Source organism: Somniosus microcephalus, chromosome 3, assembly GCF_052327205.1.
Source record: "Somniosus microcephalus isolate GS21.2 chromosome 3, FLI_Smic_1.0, whole genome shotgun sequence".
NCBI classification, from domain to species: Eukaryota; Metazoa; Chordata; class Chondrichthyes; order Squaliformes; family Somniosidae; genus Somniosus; species Somniosus microcephalus.
The window spans coordinates 164,603,864-164,625,497 of NC_140989.1; the positions used below are offsets into that span (position 1 = coordinate 164,603,864).

At 47.3% G+C, this 21,634-nt stretch overlaps 1 protein-coding gene across 2 annotated transcripts in view; it reads right to left on the reverse strand.

Moving 5' to 3' along the window:
• sash1a (SAM and SH3 domain containing 1a) overlaps positions 1-21,634 on the reverse strand; it is a 189,912-nt gene that overhangs the window by 106,193 nt on the left and 62,085 nt on the right. For both annotated transcript variants that reach the window (XM_085981852.1, XM_085981851.1), the window contains exons 3-6: positions 11,427-11,477; positions 11,245-11,294; positions 9,135-9,175; positions 1,762-1,851 (exon numbers count right to left, since the gene is read on the reverse strand). In XM_085981852.1, the coding sequence (XP_085837978.1) occupies positions 1,762-1,851; positions 9,135-9,175; positions 11,245-11,294; positions 11,427-11,477 (232 nt within the window). The remainder of the gene's footprint in view (positions 1-1,761; positions 1,852-9,134; positions 9,176-11,244; positions 11,295-11,426; positions 11,478-21,634) is intronic.

The following is a 21,634-nucleotide window of genomic DNA, read 5'->3' on the forward strand; positions in this document are numbered from 1 at the left end:
ACTGGTACTGCAGTATACAGGGGCTGCAGAATATAGCTCCTTCTTCAAGGTACATACACTACAATTACAAATCCAGCTTCTCCAACCTGTCCTTGTAGCTAAGATCCCCCATCCCCAGAACCATTCCGGTAAATCTCCTCTGCACCCTCTCGAGGACCTTCACATCCTTCCTAAAGTGTGGTGACCAGAACTGGATGCAATACTCCAGTTGTGGCCTAACCAGCGCTTTATAAAGGTTCAGCATAACTTCTCAACTTTTGTACTCAATACCTCTATTTATGAAGCCCAAGATCCCATATGCTTTGCTAACCACTCTCAATATGTCCTGCCATCTTCAGGGACCCATGCACATTAACTCCCAGGTCCCTCTTTCCCTGCACACTCTTTAAAACTGTGCCATTAAGTGTATATTGTCTCTCCCTGTTCCTTCTGCCAAAATGCATCACCTCACACTTCTCTATATTAAATTCCATCTGGCACTTGTCTGCCCATTCTGCTGGCCTTTCTGTGTCCTGTTGCAATTTATTGGTATCATTGTCACTGTTGGCCACATCCCCAAGTTTGGTGTCATCTTTTTATTTAGAAATTCTACTCTGTATTCCAATATCCAGATCATTTATATATATGAAAAAAAGCAGTGGCCCTAGCACGGACCCTTGGGGAACACCACTGTCTACCATCCTCCAGTCTGAAAAACAGCTGTTTACCACAACTCGTTGTTTTCTGTTCTTAAGCCAATTCCTTAAGCCAAATTCACGTAGACAACATCCATTGCAATCCCTTCATCAATCCTCTCTGTTACTTCATCAAAATATTCAATTAGATTAGTCAAACACAATCTGCCTTTTACAAACCCGTGTTGGCTCTCCTTAATTAGCTTAAACCTCTCCAAATGCCCGTTAATTTTTTCCTTGATTATTGATCCTAAAACTTTACCCACCACTGATGTTAAACTGACCGGCCTGTAGTTACTAGGATTGTCCTTACACATTTTCTTGAACAACGGTGTCACATTTGCCACTTTCCTATCCTTAGGCACCTCCCCCGCATCTAGGGAAGATTGGAAAATTATGGCAAGCCCTTCCGCTATCTCCTCCCCTAATTCCCTTAGCAACCTGGGATGCAAGCCATCTGGACCAGGCGACTTGTCCACTCTAAGCATACCCAGCCTTTCTAGTACAGCCTGTCTATCAATTGCTTCTACCTTTTCCACTTCTACCGATATTTTGTCAGCATCCACCTCCTTAGTAAACACTGATACAAAGTACTCATTGAGTATTCTAGCTTTGCCCTGCGCCTCTAAGCATTTATTACCTTCTTTGTCTCTAATAGGCCTCACCCCGCCTCTTCCTACCCGCTTACTGTTTACATGCTGGTAGAAGAGTTTTTGGTTCCCTTTTATGTTAATTGCCATTCTACTCTCATATTATATTCCTGGAGGTTTCCTCACATGATCTCCTGCCTCCAACTGCCCCAATCAGTCGAACAGCCTTTTCCCCAATTCTAATCTATAACTAATAGAACCGTTCAAAGAAAATAAAAAAATTGCACAATTTTTTTCAATACCCCAATGATTTTTCTCCCGAGCGTTGCTCGTAGCAGTGTCCGGGAGATTAACCTTTAATTCCTGGAAACTCCAGGACAATCCCGTCCCGGAGGGTTGGCAAACCTACCAACAGGCCTTTAGCTAAAGTTCCTGCTCCGTCACACAGTTGGCATAAGTACAAGTAGAAGTGAAAGCTCCCCCCATAATAGCTTTACCTTTACACAGTTCCCGCACTGCATTCCCTTTCTGTGGTTTGCGAAAGCCCTGCCAAAAGGATTTATTTTTCTTTCTCCAGTCACTACTTCCTGTAAGGAGAACACAAAATAATCAAACAGTGTTGAACCCTTTCTTCATTTTTCTCCTGAACTAATCTTAACATTCTTCAACACCACTCTCGCAGAAGGTTTCACACTTTTTAATAAAATAACATCGTATCCCGTGGCATCACTGGTGCACAGGATACCCTAGTCCCAGGAGCACCGTGTCCGATGTTTACTCTGGTCCCAGGAACACTGTGTCCGATGTTTACCCTGGCCCCATGCCCGGGAGCACTGTGTCCGAAGTTTACCCTGGCCCCAGGAACACCGTGTCCGATGTTTACCCTGGCCCCAGGCACACCGTGTCCGATGTTTACCCTGGCCCCAGGCCCGGGAGCACAGTCTTCGGTGGCTGGCTAAGGCAGTTAATAGTCAACCTTGTTGGTATGGGACTGGAGTCACATGTAGGCCAGAGCAGGTAGGGTAGGTTTCCTTCCCTAAAGAACATTAGTGAACCAGTTGAGTTTTCCAACAACCCAACAGCTTCATGGGCACTTTTACCACCACCAATTTTTTATTTCCCGACTTTTAAAACTGAATTCAAATGCTCAAACTGCCACGGTAGGAGTTGAACTCACGTTCTGTGGATTATTACTCCAGGCTTCTGAATTACTAGTCCAGTAACATAAACAATACACTACCCTAATATTAGAGGGTGGTGATCATTAACTGGATTAAGGGTGAACTTCTCACTCCAGGTTTGAATGCATTATGGTCAAGTGTCAGAACCATTAATTTGCTGCTGATGTAAAAAGACTACTGAGCGCTTGATTTGAGTATAAAACAAGGCTTTAATCAACTGTTTCAAAACCATGAGATTTCTAGTTACATCACTAGTTCCTGGTTACAGAAACATCCTGAGCAAGCTGGGCCCACACCCGAGTATTTATACTCCTTGGACGGCGCCACCAGCTGGCCGCCTAGTGTTACTTCATGAGTCATGATAAGATTCATGACAGCTGCTCTCCTTCATCCTTAAAGGAGATTGACTATTGTCAGCCCCCAATTTATCCCCTCCACCCACTCGACTGCAACACTGGGTCAGGCCAAGAAGCACTTGAGGCTGGGTTGAGTCCTGAAGCTTCAATAGGAACCTAGGAACAGGAGTAGGCCATTCACCCCCTTGAGCCGGTTCCACCATTCATTGATATCATGTTTGATCTGTATCCTAACTTTATCCACCTGCTTTGGCTCCATATCCCTTAACACATTTGGCCAGCAAAAATCTATCAATCTGAGCTTTAAAATTATTAACTGAGCTAGCATCTACTGCTTTTTGTGGGAGAGAGTTCCACACTTCTACCACCCTTTGTGTGAAGAAGTGTTTCCTAACTTCTCTCCTGAATGGCCTGGCTCTGATTTTAAGGTTATGTTCCCTTGTCCTAGGCTCCCCCACCAGTAAAAAAAGTTGCTCTCTACCCCACCAATTCCTTTCAAAATCCTAAAATCCTCAATCAAATCACCACTTAACCTTCTATATTCCGGGGAATACAAGCCTAGTTTATATAATCTCTCCCCATAATCTAACCTGGTAACATTCTGCTGAATCTGCGCTGCACTCCTTCCAAGGCCAGTATATCCTTCCTAAGGTGCGGTGCCCAGGACTGTACACAGTACTCCAGATGTGGTCTGACCAGGGCTTTGTATAGCTGCAGCAAAAACTCATCTTTATATTCTCGACCTTTATATTTTTTCGGTGTTGGGTCAGTAAGCACTCCAGACTGGGTCAGATTGGGAAGTGATTAACCTGTATTTATATCGCACTTTCAACATCCCAAGGCACTTTACAGGATTGTGGAGGAGGCTGGGACACAAAGAGGAGTTGGTCAAGTGATTGAAAGCACAGAGGAATACATTTTGAAGAGGCTTTCAAGAAAGAAAGATCTGAAAGACTTGCATTTCTACAGCACCTTTCATGACCTCAGGACGTCCCAAAGCACTTTATAGCCAATGAAGTACTTTTGAAGTGTAGTCGCTGTTGTAATGTAGGAAACATGGCAGCTAATAGGCACAAAGCAAGCTCCCACAAACAGCAATGTGATACTGACCAGATTGTCATGAATCTCATCATTCATGAAGAAATAACTCAAAGTAACACTGGGTGGCCAGCTGGTGGTGCCGTCCAAGGAGTATAAATACTCGGGCGTGGGCCCAGCTTGCTCAGGATGTTTCTGTAACCAGGAACTAGTGATGTAACTAGAAATCTCATGGGTTTGAAACGGTTGATTAAAGCCTTGTTTTATACTCAAACCAAGCGCTCAGTAGTCTTTTTACATCAATTTAATCAACTGGACCCGCTCCACGCTCTGAGTGGTCTTGGGAACAGACGGCTACAACTCAAACCGTAGAAGGGAACTCGGATGAAATAATCGATCCACCATGGAGAAACGACTCAGACCCGCCCGTCTCGACCTGGACCCGAATTCACTTACAGCTGCTAAGGTATGGAAACACTGGTATCGTACCTTCAGCAACTTCCTTGAGGAGTGTGGTGAGAATGTTCCTAACAAGTTACGAATGCTTGCCAATTATGTATCCCCTCATGTGTTTGAATATATCGAAAACTGTGTAGACTATGACGCCGCTATCCAAATACTACAGCAACTATATGTTAAGTCCCCAAACAAAATTTTTGCTCGGCGTCTACTGGCCACAACCCGACAACAACCCGGGGAATCACTTGACGAATTCCTTCAGAAACTTCGCAGGCTCAGCAAGGATTGTAATCGTAAAGCTGTCACAGCTGAGCAGTACCAGGAGGAGTTAATTCGTGATTCCTTTATTAATGGGATTGCATCTCCCTTCATACGTCAGCGTCTGTTGGAGAATAAAACCCTCAAGTTACAGGCTGCCTATGACCAGGCATGCTCTCTGGACTTAGCAAAGAGGAATGCAGATACCTATCTTTCACCACGTACACGGGCTGCTGCTATCACTTTTAGAGACTCCTTCGACAGGCCTCGTGCGGAAGCCCTCACTGACGATGGCTCCAACCTGGCTGACGACACCCCTACCCTAGAAGCCTTCACTGATGACGACCCTGCCCTAGCGGCATCTTGGCAATCTGGAAGGAAGTGTTTCTTCTGTGGAGGTGCATTCCACTATAGGAAATTTTGTCCTGCGCATAATGCAGTCTGCAATCATTGCAGTAAGAAAGGTCACTTTTCTAAGGTATGCCAGTCAAGAGCCTCGGTTAGTAAGAAAGGCCACTTTTCTAAGGTATACCGGTCGAGAGCCTGTTAGTTTTGCAGCTACTATCTATAAAACTGCTCCTCCCCCAAGAGCCACTACTAAGGTTACAGCTGCAATCTATAAAACTGCTCCTCCCCCAAGAACCACTACTAAAGTTACAGCTGTCAAGGGTAAAACTGCCCCATCTCCCATCACAGCTGTTTTTCCCCAAAGTCTGTCCCATGCAGCCACGAAGGTTTCAGTAAATGGACACATATTGAGTGCACTAATCGACTCATGCAGCTCTGACAGCTTCATTAGTGAGCGGGCTGTCAGTAAGTTAAAACTGCGTATTTAGCCCTCTTACAGGGAAATTGCAATGGCTCTGACGACACTGACCACCAACTCTTCCGGCTTTTGTCTTGTCGACCTTATTCTCAATGGCCGCACTTATTTCTCCACCCGGCTCAGGGTGCTCAAAAACCTATGCAGTGATGTGCTCCTGGGACAGGATTTCCAGAAACAACACAAAAGACTCACTTTCGAGTTTGGAGGGTCAAAGCCGGAGCTTACTATTTCCAAAGTACCGTTTTGTGCACTTTCGGCGGCTTCGCTCAACGAGCCGTCCTTGTTTTCCAATCTTTCCCCCCGATGTAAGCCCATAGTCCCTAAATCATGACATTTCAGCCAAGATGATCGATCCTTTATCGAGGCAGAAATCTCTCGCCTTCTAGCTGACGGTATAATTGAGCCATGTTCACCTTCCTGGCGGGCTCAAGTTGTCGTCGTTAAAAATCCTCTGAAGCAACACAAGAAACGTCTTTGCATCGATTACTCGCAAACTATTAACCAGTATACCAACCTGGATGCCTACCCACTACCACACATCGATGACATGGTAAATAACCTTGCCAACTACAAGGTATTTTCAACTTTTGATTTAAAGAACACATACCATCAAGTACCATTAAAGGACTCTGACAAAAAGTATACGGCCTTTGAGGCCAATGGTCGGCTTTATCAGTTTTTTCGCCTTCCATTTCGGGTCACCAATGGGGTGGCCGTTTTTCAACGGGCAATGGATAGCCTAGTCAAACAGGAGAACTTAACGGACACTTTTCCATATCTGGATAATATCACCATTGCTGGTCATGACCAGAAGGAGCATGATGCCAACCTCCAGAAATTTTTTGACATTCTCCGTCATCGCAACTTAACCTTAAATGAGTCCAAATCTGTGAAATCAGTACCATCAATCAACATCCTTGGCTACTGGGTGGGCAACGGTGTCATCAAACCGGATCCGGAGCGACTTCGTCCGCTTCAGGAGCTCCCTCCCCCTACGAATCTCGGCTCTCTTCGTCGGGCACTCAGCATGTTCGCCTATTATGTGAAATGGATACCCCACTTCTCCAACAAGATCCAGCCCCTGCTTCACGCGAAGTCATTTCCATTGGAGGCAACGGCTATTTCAGCTTTCAACCTCCTCAAGCGACAACTGGAAAAAGCCACGTTTCGTTCCATTGGTGAAAATCTTCCTTTCGTGGTCGAGTGCGATGCATCGGAGGTGGCGATCTCGGCTACCTTGAATCAAGGTAGTCGACCCGTTGCATTTCTGTCCAGAACTTTGCAGGGTAGCGAGCTCCATTATCCTCCTGTCGCGAAGGAGGCTACGACCATCATCGAAGCAGTATGTAAATGGAGTCATTTTCTCGCTCGTCGCCATTTCACACGTATAACCGATCAGCACTCCATGGCCTTTATGCTGGATAACCGGAAACGCACTAAGATCAAGAATAACAAAATACAACTCTGGAGGATGGAATTGGCCGCCTTTGGCTATACCATACATTATCGACCCGGCAAAGAGAATGTAGTCCTGGATACCCTCATGCGTGCATTCTGCTCTTCTATGTCAACTTCGACTCTAGCGGATCTTCATACTGACTTATGCCATCCTGGCATTATCCGTATGTTGCACTTTGTGCGATCTAAAAATCTCCCATTTTCTACGGAAGATGTGAAAAGAACGTGCTCCTCCTGTAGAATTTGTGCGGAATTAAAACCGCAATTCTTCCGTCCGTCGGATAGCTCGCTCATACATGCTATACAGCCTATGCAGCGACTCAGCATTGACTTTAAAGGACCATTGCCTTCCTCAACGCGAAACACCTACTTGCTTACTATGGTGGACGAATATTCACGCTTTCCCTTTGCTTTCCCCTGTCCTAATATGCTTACTTGCACAGTGATCAAATGCCTCAATCAAGTCTTTTCCCTTTGCGGTATGGCCAATTTCATCCACTCTGATCGGGGTCCCTCCTTCATGTCAAGCGAACTCAAAAGTTATCTTTCCCAACAGGGAATCGCCACAAGTAAAACAACACCATATCATCCCATCGGTAATGGACAGGTTGAGAGATACAACGCTATCATTTGGAATGCTGTTCATCTTGCGCTGAGGTCACACAACCTACCAGACCAGCAGTGGGAAACTGTGCTCCCTGACGTGTTGCATTCCATCAGGTCTCTTCTTTCTACGTCCACCAATGTCACTCCTCACGAGCGATTCTTCAGGTTCCAGCGTTGCTCCACTCATAGGATGTCTACCGTCATGGTTGGCAGCTCCCGGCCCCATGCTGCTCCGAAGATTCATCCGATCTTCCAAAAACGATCCCGTCGACGAGGTGGAACTAACAGACGTAAATCCCACGTACGCGCACGTGCGGTACCCTGATGGCCGGGAGTTCACCGTTTCACTCCGAGCTCTGGCTCTCTGTCCAACCAGTCCCACGGACCCCACCGGTAGAGGAACCCATGGTAATGATGCCGACGCTCTGCGCTCCTTTGAGGAGGACGCCCTACTTGGGACATCAAGGGATTTGCCGGCTACTCCACCGGATCAACTCGGGGAGCTGAGCGCTTCCCATGGGATGGCCACCCGAAGCCAGGACGCCGGTCAATCCCCGGCTACCAAACAAGATGATGCCAGTTCTGCGCCTTTGGGGACCTGCACCCGGAGTCACGATCTCCCCAGTCTTTTGCAGGTCGATCAAGGCAACACGGGTCCCGTTGATCTACCAGTACGGACCAAGTGACCAAGACACGGTCCGAGGAGACGTGCCTTCCAGCCACAAGCGAAGATCTAAAAGACTGTGGCTATTCGTGGTCCGCCTAATTCACTAGAAGGAAGTCGTTGGACTTCCCAAATCTTTCAGGCGGGAAGAATGTCATGAATCTCATCATTCATGAAGAAATAACTCATGAAGTAACATTGGGCGGCCAGCTGGTGGCGCCGTCCAAGGAGTATAAATACTCGCGCGTGGGCCCAGCTTGCTGCAGGATGTTTCTGTAACCAGGAACTAGTGATGTAACTAGAATCTCATGGTTTTGAAACAGTTGATTAAAGCCTTGTTTTATACTCAAACGAAGTGCTCAGTAGTCTTTTTACATCACAGATCATCTTTTTTTAGTAATGTTGATTATGAGATGTAGCAAGGTGGCTAGAGTTAGGAGAACTCCAACACAGGGCTGTGCAGTCTGAAGGCTGCGCCAACAATGGCGGAGCAGCGGGAGGAAGAGACCAAACAACAGACCAGAGTGGAGAGCCAATCCAGGCCATAGGTGGTGGTAGAGGCCTGGTTGTAGAGGCTGGAGCGATTTGTGAGTAAGGTTGAAGATGCTGAAATCAAGTTGCTTGGAATGGGGACCCTATATTATATATGAGAATGAGAGAGACACAGAACAGATAGATTGACAGTAGGCAAGTTGATAAATAGAAATAGACAAATAGAGACAGATGAATAGACAGATAGATGATACACAAGTAAACACACATATAAGGGAGAATGACATAAATAAATAGAGATAGATACATACATAGGTATAGACAGACAGATGGATAGATAGATAATAGAAATAGGTAGATAACCAGACAGATAGAGGAATAAAGATAATTAGACAGATGGACAGACAGACAAGTAGAAAGACAGACAGATATGAAGACAGATAGCTCGGTAGACAGATGGATATAGATGGAAATCTGAGGATCTTTTAGTCCAACAATTTAACAGTAATCATTAGAACAAAATGATACTCACCGACTAATCCATCCTCCGAGCTCGACTTGCAAATAAAATGTCTGTTTAAAAAATACAACTGTGTTAGATTGCAGGACATTTTCGTGTGATTAAAGGAATAGAGCTGTATAAGGAAATTCATGAATAAGAGCTCCCAGTTCAACGACTGTCTACTTAACAACTCTTTTCAAGCATTGAGTCTTCGGATTGAAATCCAGGGCCTATTCCTGGCTCAAACAGACGCTGAGCGGCAAGGAGCCATTCACTGATGGAAGGATCAGGACAGACCGGGATTAGGACCGCGTGTGATTTGCAGCATGAATCAAGCAGGCAAATAGATCAAAAACCATTCTGCACATTAGGCCAACACTTTCAAGGTGATGGATAATTCAGCTGGCAGAACACTGGATGCAAGGGTCAATAGGACAGCAGCTGGACGATGACGGGAACAAAACTTCCAACTCCAAGGGGTCTGGCATTGTGCAGCTCTAAATAAGGAGTGGCAAGACGTTAACTGAGTGAGGCACTGGCAGAGTGCTTTTGCTCAGAGAACATAAGGACGTAAATTGGGCCAGAATGTGAGTTTGGTGCTGAGACAGAGTGGGGCTGAATCTGCAAGACCAGTCAGATAAGTCAGAATTAGTTTTAATTAATGGTGCCTAAAGTAACACAGAGTATAGTAAAGGCAAGATCAGGAGGAAATGTTTCTGGGAGATATGTTGCAGAAAATAGTCACCCGACAGAGAGAGGCATAGTGAAGCAAAGGGAGGGGAGTGGATGAGCGCCCGCAGGGGGAGGGGGGACAGGAGCAACCAGCACAGGGAAACCCTGTGGGTCTGGACTTGTCCAATAGGCAGATCTTGACACCTATCAGGGACGAGCATCAAGAGACCAGGGAGGGGATTCAAGAGCAACAGCACAGCACAGGAACAAGGGTTAGTTTACCCGTGAGGAAAAGAGAGACACCAGCCATTGGAACAGGCAGTTGCAGGGGTTCTATAAGGGGGATACACAGCCTGCTGAATGCTGTGCTGTGTCCCAGGCACCAGGGTGAGGGAGATAATAAAACAGGTGGAAAGGAAGAGAAACCAGCAAGAATGGTGGTTGACATTAAAACCAATGGCATGGGAAAGTGTAGTGTGGAAGTGGTGCGGAGTGAGTGTGAGCAGTCAGGTTCGGACTGAAGTGCAAGACCTCGGGCGGTGGTGGGGGGGGGGGGGGGAGGTAAGCTCAAGGAAGCTCCCAGTCCCAAGTGTTGGACAAGTTAAGGAGAGTAGATTAGGCAGTGTGGCCAGAATGATAGCATGGAAGGGAAGGTTTCAGATTCCAAGGACACTGAGATAAGTTGTGGGGGAAGCTATACAGATGGGTCAGGCTGAACCAGAATCAGAAGAGAGGGTAAATAAGGTAGTGGGGGAGAGCTGAAATTAATAAGGCAAAGGGAGGGCATACTTGGCAACAGGGACTATAAACCACAGGGGGAAATAATGACATAATAAATGAAGACAACATTCTGGGCACCACACTTTAGGAAGGAGGTCAAGGGTGCAGAGGAGTTTTAATAGAATGATACCAGGTGTGAGGGACTTCGGTTAGGTGGAGAGACTAGAAAAGCTGGGATTGTTCTCCTAAGAGCAGAGAAGGTTAAGGGAGGTTTAATAGAGATGTTCAAAATTATAAAAGGTTTCGATAGAGTAAATAGGGAGAAACTGCTTCCACTGGTGGGTGGGTCGGTAACGAGGACACAGATTGAAGATAATTGGTAAAAGAACCAGGAGGAAGATGGAGAATTTCTGTTTACACAGTGAGTTGTTATGATCTGGAATGCATTGCCTGAAAGGGTGGTAGAGCCCAGTGTTTCACTAACGGAAGTAAATACAGCCCAGTGTAAACCATGCACAGGTTTGCCTTTGGGCTTGATAATGTGGGTGTGTTTGGATTGTGTAATGTGCCTGACTCATCATTCTGGCTTAGTGACTGTCATACACACACATGGGTGGTGATAGTGACGTTCCTTGTGTTAAGGAAATGAAACACCACTGCAAACATTTACAGATCCCGGTGGGTTTATCTGAAAGCAGCGAGTGAGAAGTATTTAGTGATGTCGCCCGGTGCTGTAAACGTGACTTACTCTCTCTCGCTCTCTGGTGTTGACACCGCACTCCCCAAGGCACGTGATTCCTGGGAAACAAATTCAGAGTAAGTGACCGCTAAAAAGAAAAAAGAGCTATGTTGAAATCACAGGATGAATTTAATAAACTTGGCGTGTTCCTGGAGAGGCTCCAGGAGGATTTGAAGGGAAGCCGTACTTACTGCAGTCTCAGGCAGCAGCTGTGGGGATGGTGGATTGGCAGCCGAGCATTCCTAAAATCAGAACACATGGAGTCTTTGTAAATCAGTAAAACGTGGCAGTTTTCAATCCAAAAATATCAAAGCCAGAGTCGAGAGCAAAACTGGGTGGAATCAGTGGAGCTACTGCATCCTGTTTATCAGAGAGACAAAACAAGTCTGAAAACTTAATTACAGAGATGGGATTTCTCAAAATGAGAGAGAGCAAAGACTTCTCATTACTGGTCTGAGAGGACCTGAATCTTTTAGTCTGGATTTAACCCTAAATCAGATTCTTCACTTCAATGACACCAACACAACCGGTATTTAAAAACACTCGCTCAAAACTTGAGGTGCTACAGCCAGAGTGTCTATATCCTGAGCCCAATACTGTCTGACATGAAACTCATTCCCCACCCTCAGAAAAAGACTTGCATTTATATAGCGCCTTACATGACCTAAGGACATCCCAAAGTGCTTTACAGCTAATGAAGTACTTTTGAAGTGTAGTCACTGCAGTAATGTAGGAAATGTGGCAGCAATGACCACATAATCTGTTTTAGTTTAAAAAAAAATAATTTATGGGATGTGGGCATCGAAGCAAGGCCAGCATTTATTGCCCATCCCTAATTGCCCTCGAGGTGGTGGTGGTGAGCCTCCTTCTTGAACCGCTGCAGTCCGTGTGGTGAAGGTACTCCCACAGTGCTGTTAGGGAGGGAGTTCCAGGATATTGACCCAGCGACGATGAAGGATCGGCAATATACTTCTAAGTCAGGATGGTGTGTGACTTTGAGCGGAACTTGGAGGTGGTGGTGTTCCCATGTGCCTGCTGCCCTTGTCCTTCTTGGTGGAAGAGGTCGTGGGTTTGGGAGGTGCTGCTGAAGAAGCCTTGGCAAGTTGCTGCTGTGCAGCTTATAGATGGTACACACTGCAGCCACGGTATGCCGGTGGTGGAGGGAGTGAATGTTTAAAGTGGTGGATGGCCAATCAAGCAGGCTGCTTTGTCCTGGATGGTGTCGAGCTTCGAGTGTTGTTGGAGCTGCACTCATCCAGGCAAGTGGAGAGTATTCCATCACACTCCTTACTTAAGCCTTGTAGATGGTGGAAAGGCTTTGGGGAATCAGGAGGTGAGACACTCGCCACAGAATACCTAACCTCTGACCTGCCCTTGTTGCCACAGTATTTATGTGGCTGGCCCAGTTAAGTTTCTGGTCAATGGTGACCACCAGGATGTTGATGGTGGGGGATTCGGCGATGGCAATGCCGTTGAATGTCAAGGGCAGTGGTTAGACTCTCGCTTGTTGGAGATAGTCATTGCCTGGCACTTCTGTGGTGTGAATGTTACCTGCCACTTATCAGCCCAAGCCTGAACGTCGTCCAGGTCTGGTTGCATGCGGGCTTAGACTGCTTCATTATCTGAGGAGTTGTGAATGGCACTGAACACTGTGCAGTCATCAGCGAACATCCCCATTTCTGACCTTATGTTGGAGGGTAGGTCATTAGTGTAGCAGCTAAAGATGGTTGGGCCCAGGACGCTGCCCTGAGGAACTCCTGCAGCGATGTCCTGGGACTGTGATGATTGACCTTCAACCACCACAACCATCTTCCTTTCTGCTAGGTATGGCTCCAGCCAGTGGAGAGTTTTCCCCCCCGATTCCCATTGACTTCAATTTTACTAGGGCTCCTTGATGCCACTCAGTCAAATGCTGCCTTGATGTCAAGGGCAGTCACTCTCATCTCACCTCTGGAATTCACCTCCTTTGTCCATGTTTGGACCAAGGCTGCAATGAAGTCTGGAGCCAAGTGGTCTTGGCAGAACCCAAACTGGGCATCAGTGAGCAGGTTATTGGTGAGTAAGTGCCGCTTGATAGCACCGTCGATGACATCTTCAATCACTTTGCTGATTGAGAGTAGACTGATGGGGCGGTAATTGGCCGGATTGGATTTGTCCTGCTTTTTGTGGACAGGACATACCTGGGCAGTTTTCCACATTGTTGGATAGATGCCAGTGTTGTAGCTGTACTGGAACAACTTGGCTAGAAGCGCGGCTAGTTCTGGAGCGCAAGTCTTCAGCACGACAGCGGGGATGTTGTCAGGGCCCATAGCCTTTGCTGTATCCAGTGCACTCAGCTGTTTCTTGATTCACGTGGAGTGAATCGAATTGGCTGAAGACTGGCTGTGATTGAGGGATAAATATTGGCCAGGACACCGGGGAGAACTCTCATGCGCCTGAAAGCGCAGATGGGGCTCGGTTTATGGTTTCATCCGAAAGATGGCACCTCCCTCAGAGTGATGTTCACTCATTCTGAGCAGAGAAACAGTGTAAAATTTAACTTGTGCATGAGTGTGGTTCAATCTGTCTCCTCCAGGCCTGCTGGAAACACTGAGGCACCAGCAAACCCCGTTAGCTGCTGATGACAGCAACCTGCGCAGCCAGATGAGCAGTGCAGGGAGTTCGATATTAGTCAGAAGGATGTGGGGTGAAGCAAGGGGCAGCTGGAATTTAATGTGATAAACAAAGTAACAGGATTGCAACAGGAAACAGGAAATGTGTGCAAATATTCAAAATCCACAGGGAAAGATGGAACAGGAAAGGGATGGGGGTGTGATTGCTGGTCAATTATTTACTGCTTTTGCTAAAGGTCAGTCTTCAGATCCAGCACCCACTTTTTCCACATTTGCCCAGGTGCCAAACTTGTCTCAGTCGGTCACACTCTCACTGCTGGATCAGAAGGTCATAGGGAGGAATTTTAACCCCAAAAAACGAGTGGGTTGATGGCGGGTGGGAATTTAAAGTGTTGAAAAATTGAATCCTGACCCCAACCCGTCCACTTCCGGTTTTAACGGAGGCCGGGCAGCCAACGCGCTGCCAGGAGGCGGGTCACCATTTATAAATATTATAATGAGGCTGGCATGCCTCAGATTAAACCACCATTTCAAATTAAACTCTGGCGGGTCAGGTTTCTCAGGCCTCAGGGAACCCACCAGCTAAAGTAAGGTGAGGACTGCTGAATTTGGGAGGTAAGTGCCTTTACACTTACCTGCTGGATTCAGCGTCCCTGCTTCACACACCCACCGCGATCGGACACGCCCGGAGGCCTTCGATTCCCCTACCCCCCCAGGTCTCCGCTCCCTCCCACGAGGCCTCCGATCTCCCCCCCCACCCCGCGAGGCCTCCAATCCCACCCCTCCCTCCCCCCCCCCCGCTCTAGCCCCAATGCTCCTCCGGCTCCAGAGTCTCTTCCCCACCCCCCCGCCTCCACCACCAAACCGATGCTCCTCTGGGCGGCCCCGATCCTCTCTTTCCCCCCGCCCCACCCCCCAACCGATGCTTCTTCCGGCCGGCTCCAATCTTCTCTCCCCACCCCCGGCCCTCAAAAACGATGCTCCTTCGGCCGGCCCTGATCCTCTCTTTCCTCCCCCTCCGATGCTCCTCTGGGCAGCCCCGATCCTCTCTTTCCTCCCCCTCCGATTCTCTCCCACCTGCCCCCCCCGATGCTCCTCCAGCCCCTGACCACCTGCCTACCCGATCCCTCCCTCCCTCCTCTCTGGGGCCTAGTGCCGTAGGCCTACCCGCCAACAGCCAGCCAGCCAGCCTCTCCATCTGGCTGGATGTGGGTAGGAAACAGAATTTTGCAATACTAATCAGGTTATTTTACATTACAAATTTACATTAAATTTGGCAGGGCCTGCGGGAAACCCGTTCTTCAGGTTCAAATTCTGTCGACAGGTTCAAACCCCACTCCAGAGACTTGAGCACAAAATCTAGGCTGAGACTCCAGTGCTGAGGGAGCAGATACAAATTGTTGAGATGCTGGAGGTTTGGGGAGCACAGGCACCGTCATCCAAGTATCCAGTGCCTCTGAACATGCGTGCCATCCATGACCAGCAGCTTCTGTTGTAAGTGAGTTCAGTGGGCTTAAATTCCAAGATCTGTTCATGAAAACAGCTTGATGATTCAGTGCTGGTGAGGAAGTTTCCTACTGCAGAATGGGTGAAAGAGTCATCTCTTTACTGTAACATGTGATGTGGCATCTACTTTAAGCCTTCTAAGTAAAGGGAGGCGACTTGCATCAGTGCTTGTATAGGGCAGTGTGATTAGCACTTCAACATGTTAGAAAGTAGGGTGTGACATACACATGAAAAGTGGTCTTATTCTTTCTTGTTGTCTGAAGATCAAATCAGCTTTAGAAAATGTGAAATCTGCTGAGCATGCTTACCAGGGTACTGTCTTAATTATGCTTAACTAAGACTTAATTAATTATGCTTACTGTTACACCACAGGTGCCGGCTGTGGCTCAGTTGGTAGTACTCTTGCCTGAGTCGAAAGGTTGTGGGTTCAAGTCCCACTCCTTACTTGAGAAACTTGAGCACAAAATCCAGGCCGACACTCCCAGTGCAGTACTGAGGGAGTGCTGCACTATCGGAGGTGCCGTCTTTTGGATGACATGTTCAACCGATGCCCTGCCTGCCCTCTCAGGTGGACCTAAAAGATCCTATGACACTATTCAAAGACGAGCAGGGGCGTTCTCCCCGGTGCCCTGGCCAATATTTATCCCTCAACCAACATCACTGAAACAGATTATCTCGTCATTATCTCATTGCTGTTTGTGGGAGCTTGCTGTGCAGAAATTGGTTGCCATGTTTCCTACATTACAACAGTTACTGCACTTCAAAAAGTACTTAATTCATATTGATTATAGCTGCAGGCACTGTCCAGTAACCCAGTTTCACAGCTCAATCGTATACTGTCACCTACATTACTATTTTGTAACCCTGATCTTTTCAAATGCAAACTATAATTCTATGTGTCCTCAGTTAGGATACAGCAGGCTGAGAGTGACTCTGTGTGGCATCTATACTATGCCCATTTACCTTGTGTAGACCTGGCGGCTACTATGCCTCAAAAGCAATCATTTGTACGTGAAGCCCTTTCTTAGAGGTATGATAAGAACATATAAGAACGTAAGATTTAGAAGCAGGAGCAGGCCATACGACCCTTGAGCCTGCTCCGCCATTCAATAAGATCATGGCTGATCTTCGACCTCAACTCCACTTTCCCACCCGATCTCCATATCCCTTGATTCCCCCAGAGTCCAAAAATCTATCAATCTCAATCTTGAATATACTCAACGATTTAGCATCCACAGCCCTTTGGGGTAGAGAATTCCAAAGATTCACAACCCTCTGAGTGAAGAAATTCCTCCTCATCTCAGTCTTAAATGGCCTACCCCTTATCCTGAGATGATGCCCCCTCGTTCTAGACTCTCCAGCCAGGGGAAACAACCTCTCAGCATCTACCCTGTCAATCCCCTTCAAAATCTTATGTTTCAATGAGATCACCTCTCATTCTTCTAAACTCGAGAGTATAGGCCCAATCTCTCATCATAGGTCTACCCTCTCATCCCAGGAATCAATCCAGTGAAATAATAGCAAAATGCTGCGGATGCTGAAAATCTGAAATAACAGAAAATGCTGGAAACGCTCAACAGGCCAGGCAGCATCGGTGGAGAGAGAAACAGAGTTAACGGGCTCGATTTTGTCATTGGGGTGGGCTGGGGGCATTGTTAGGTCCGTGTATCTTAATGTTGTGTCCTTCAATAATCAGACAACAGACTGCAGGGAACGATTCAACAGGTGTTTACTCAACGTGGTTCAAACTGCAACTGAAACAACAGATTACTACTCAACGTTATATACAGGTGTGGTCACTGCCGGTACTACAGTATACATGAGCTGTAGAAAGCAGTTCCCCCCCTTAAAGGTACATACATTACAATTCCTCCCCTTTTAGATTAACAGTCCCATAACACTCATTTAACAATTAAATATCAAACTAATTACAATTAACACTTTTAACATGCAACATTAGCTGAAAATAGTCTATTTATAAATTCAATCTTTGGGGAGGCTTCCTGATCCTTTCTGGATAGCGCCTTTCCAGAGTGTCTTGCTCTTGGTGCGGAGGCGATTCTGGCCCCCTGTCGTTGGTTGGTTCATCAGCTTCCGATGCCACTGTTTCTGGGGTAGATGCTACCTGTACGTCGGGTTCATCACCAGGTACGTATGGGCGAGGCATGGGGTTGACTTGTTCCTGTGACTCTAGGATCTGGTCAGCATGGCGTCTCACGATGCTCTCCCCAACGTCCACTGTGTACATTAGTGGGCCCTGCCGTGTGCATATCGTTCCTGGCTGCCATTTTTCTGTTCGGTAGTCGCAGGCCAAGACTGGTTGCCCTACATTGAAGCTCCTTGTTGGCTTCTCATGGATGTGCTGGAATTGCTTACTCTCAACATCTCTTCGTACGTTTGGTCTGAGCAAATCCAGGCGAGATCTTAACCTTTGGTTAAAGAACATCATGGCTGGGGCCTGGTTGGTGACTGCATGTGTTGCATTCTGGTAGGTGAACAGGAAATTGTCCACCTTGTGCTGCAGCGGAATGTTGTCATTGTACATAGCCTTTATTGCCTTCTTAAAGGTTTGTACGAACCTCTCAGCCAATCCATTTGTGGCTGGATGATACGGGGCGGGTGTGTAATGCCTTACCCCATTCTTTTTCAAGAACCTCCGGAACTCTTCGGACACAAACTGTGGTCCGTTGTCGGAGCAAATCTGTTCTGGCAAGCCATTCCTGGCAAAAATGGTCCTTGGACTGCAATAGTTTTCTCCGTGGTGGTGGAGGACATTTTGATGACCTCAGGCCATTTCGAGTGCGCATCCACGGCTATTAAAAACATTGAGTCCATGAATGTACCAGCAAAATCAATATGCACCCGTTGCCATGGAGATAGAGGGGCCTGTGGTATGCATTTTGGACTTTCTGGCATCCTGAGCAGCTCTTGGTCAGGTCCTCGATTTGTTTATCGATTCCCGGCCACCACACATAAGCCCTGGCTAGGCTTTTCATTTTTACCCCTCCCAGATGACCCTCATGAAGCTCATTGAGCACTCTATCCCTTAACTTGGGTGGAATTACCACTCGGGATCCACACATCAAGGTCCCCCAGCACACTGACAGCTGTTCTCTCCTTGTCGAGAATGCTGGCAACAGTGAGTTGCCATATGCTGGCCATCCCTTCACCGTCAAATCATATACCCGAGACAGTGTCGGGTCATTTCGGGTTTCCTTTTCGATACAAGCGTTAGTTACCGGTAGGTAATTCAACTATAGTCGAATGGAATATTTCGACAGGATCCACTGCTGGTGCTTCCTCCGCAGTAGGCAGGCGTGATAGCCCATCAGCATTTCCATGCTGTTTCGTGCCCTTATATTCAATCTCATAGTGGTGTGCCCCTAGAAAAAGTGACTATCTTTGTAGTCGTTGCGCAGTCATCACCAGAACGCCCTTCTTCGGATTAAAAATGGAGACAAGAGGCTGGTGATCAGTCAGCAAGGTGAATTTCTGCCCATGCAGATAGTGATTGAACTTTTTCACTCCCCACACTAGGCTGAGGGCCTCCCTGTCAATCTGGGCGTAGTTACACTCGGCTGAGGTTAGTGATTGTGACGCAAAGGCTATTGGCCTCTCTGAGCCATCTGAGAATTTGTGCGACAGCACCGCTCCAATGTCGTAAGGCGACGCATGACATGCCAACCGAATTGGTAATGCTGGGTTGTAATGGGCCAATACCTCTTTCGATGTGATTAGTGTTTTGCTCTTCTGGAAAGCTCGTCTACATTAGTCACTCCACTTCCATGGCACCCCAGATTGCAGTAGGGTGTTCAGTGGGTGTAGTATTGTAGACAAATTTGACAAGAACTTATGGTAGTAGTTTACCAGCCCGAGGAACGACCTCAGTTGTGACACATTTTCCGGTGCTGGAGCCTTGACTACTGCCTCAATCTTGTCAGGGGACTTATGTAACCCCTCTTTATCGATAACGTGGCCACAATACGCGATCTGTTTTCTAAAAAACTCGCATTTGGGGCGGTTAGCTCAGAGCCCATATTCCTGCAATCTAGTGAGCACCTGCTCCAGGTTGGCAAGGTGATCACTGTCATTTTCGCCCGTGACCAGGATGTCGTCCAAATAACACTGGGTCCCTGGGATCCCTTGCAGGACTTGTTCCATTGCCCTCTGCCAAATAGCCGGAGCTGATGCTACCCCGAATACCAGCCGGTTGTATTGGTAGAGACCTTAATGGGTGTTGATTGCGAGGTATTTTTTTGATGCTTCTTCTACCTCCATTTGCAGATACGCCTGGGCCAGATCAATCTTAGTGAAGCGTTTCCCTCCAGATAGCGAGGCGAAAATATCTTCAATCCGCGGAAGTGGATATTGTACGGTGTGAAGGACCGGGTTCACTGTTACCTTAAAGTCCCCACAGATGCGAACCTTCCTTGGTTCCCCAGGCATGCTGCTCAATGACTTTTTCATCACAGGGACGATGGGTGTAGCCCACTCGCTCCAGTCTACCTTGGACAGTACACCTGAACGTTCCAGATTCTCCAGCTCTGGTTCGACGGCTGGGCGGATCGCATAAGGTACTGGTCTGGCCTTAAAAAATTTTGGGCTTGCGTTTTCTTCAATTTTAATCATCGCTGTCATGCCTTTTAGTGTTCAGAGTCCTTGCTGGAACATTTCTTTCGCGTCAGTTAGGATCTTTGACAATCGCCCAGGTGTGACGTTGTCATCCTTTTTGTCAGCCACAGTCAGTGCCTGTATGGAATGCCAATCCAGTTGTATTTTCCGGATCCATTCACGTCCCAGTAATGGTGGTCCTCCATCTTGCAATACATACAGGTCTAGTTTTGGTGTTTCCTTACCGTTATATATAACGGTCACCCTTATTTTTCCTTTGGGGTAGACTTTTTGCCCCGTGTACGTCTTCAAAATAATTTTTGTGTCTCTCAAGGGTATGTGTGAGAATAGCCGCTCGTAGTCCCGTCGGTTTATGACTGTTAGAGCTGATCCTGTGTCCAATTCCATCTTTACCTGGACTCCTGCTATCTTGAGTGTGACCCAAATGGTTCGGTGATCCTCCGTTGTGATCACATTATGTAGTTTCAGACAACTCAGTTCCCTGCTTTCGGAGTCGTTATCACTCTTTTGTTCGTCTGAACTATTCTCCGTTATCTTATGTACCTTCTTGTACTTCCCTTTGGTCGGTTTCTTATTGCTGGTTTTCTTTCCCGACCTGCAGACTCGTGCTATGTGTCCTACTTTTCCATACTGTCTGCACACTTTGTCTTTGAACCAGCAATCATTCTGGTCGTGTGTTGTTCTGCCGCAGCGATAGCACTTCTCTGTTCCATATGACATTTCCTTTGTGCCATATTCTTGCGGTCTCTGTTGTATCTCTGCAGCGCCCCGTGCTGCTGCTTCATATGATACCGCAATGCTGAAAGCCTTTTCCAGCGTAAGGTCCTTTTCAGATAAAAGCCGTTTCTGGGTTCCTTCACTTTGAAGCCCACACACAAACTTGTCCCTTAAGGTATCTGCCAGTCTCGCTCCAAACTGGCAGTGTTTCGATAGCTTGTGCAGTTCCGTTAAATACTCAGCATTACTTTCATCTTTATGCTGGTTCCTTTTGTGAAACTTAAATCTTTCTGCTATCAGCAGCGGTGTGGGGTTTAAGTGGTCCTGTAGGATTGACACTATGTTTTCAAAATCCTTTTCTACTGGCTTCTCTGGGGTTACTAGGTTTTGTAGTAAGCCATATGTTTTTGCACCCATTGAATTCAACAATACCAGTGCTTTCTTGTCATCTGGCACTTCATTCACCTTGCAGTATACTTCTATGCGTTCGACATATGTCGTCCAATCTTTGACTTCATTGTCGAACGCTGTGATACTGCCACTCTTCGGCATTTTTGGGTGTGGTTAGACTGGCTTAAAATGGCATCTCCCGCGCTTTCCTTTCTTCCCCGCTGCGGCTTAAAATGGCGTCTCCTGCGCTGCTGCCAACGCCGCTCTCGGCGGTCCTCGTGGCAAATGGCGATGCCCTGTGGGTTTCGTGCGCTGCTCCTGCGCTGCTGCCAACACCGCTCTCTGCGGTCCTCGTGGCAATGGCAGCGCCTCGCGTTTTCCTGCGTGCCTCTCTCCCCCGTTGACGCTGCTCGGCCCTTGAACACCGGCTGCGCTCTGCTCTCTCTCATCTCTCTCCCCCGTTGACGCCGCTCGGTTCTGAACACCGGCTGCGCCCTGTGCGCTCTGCCCTCTCTCCCCCGTCGACGCTGCTCGGCCTTTTT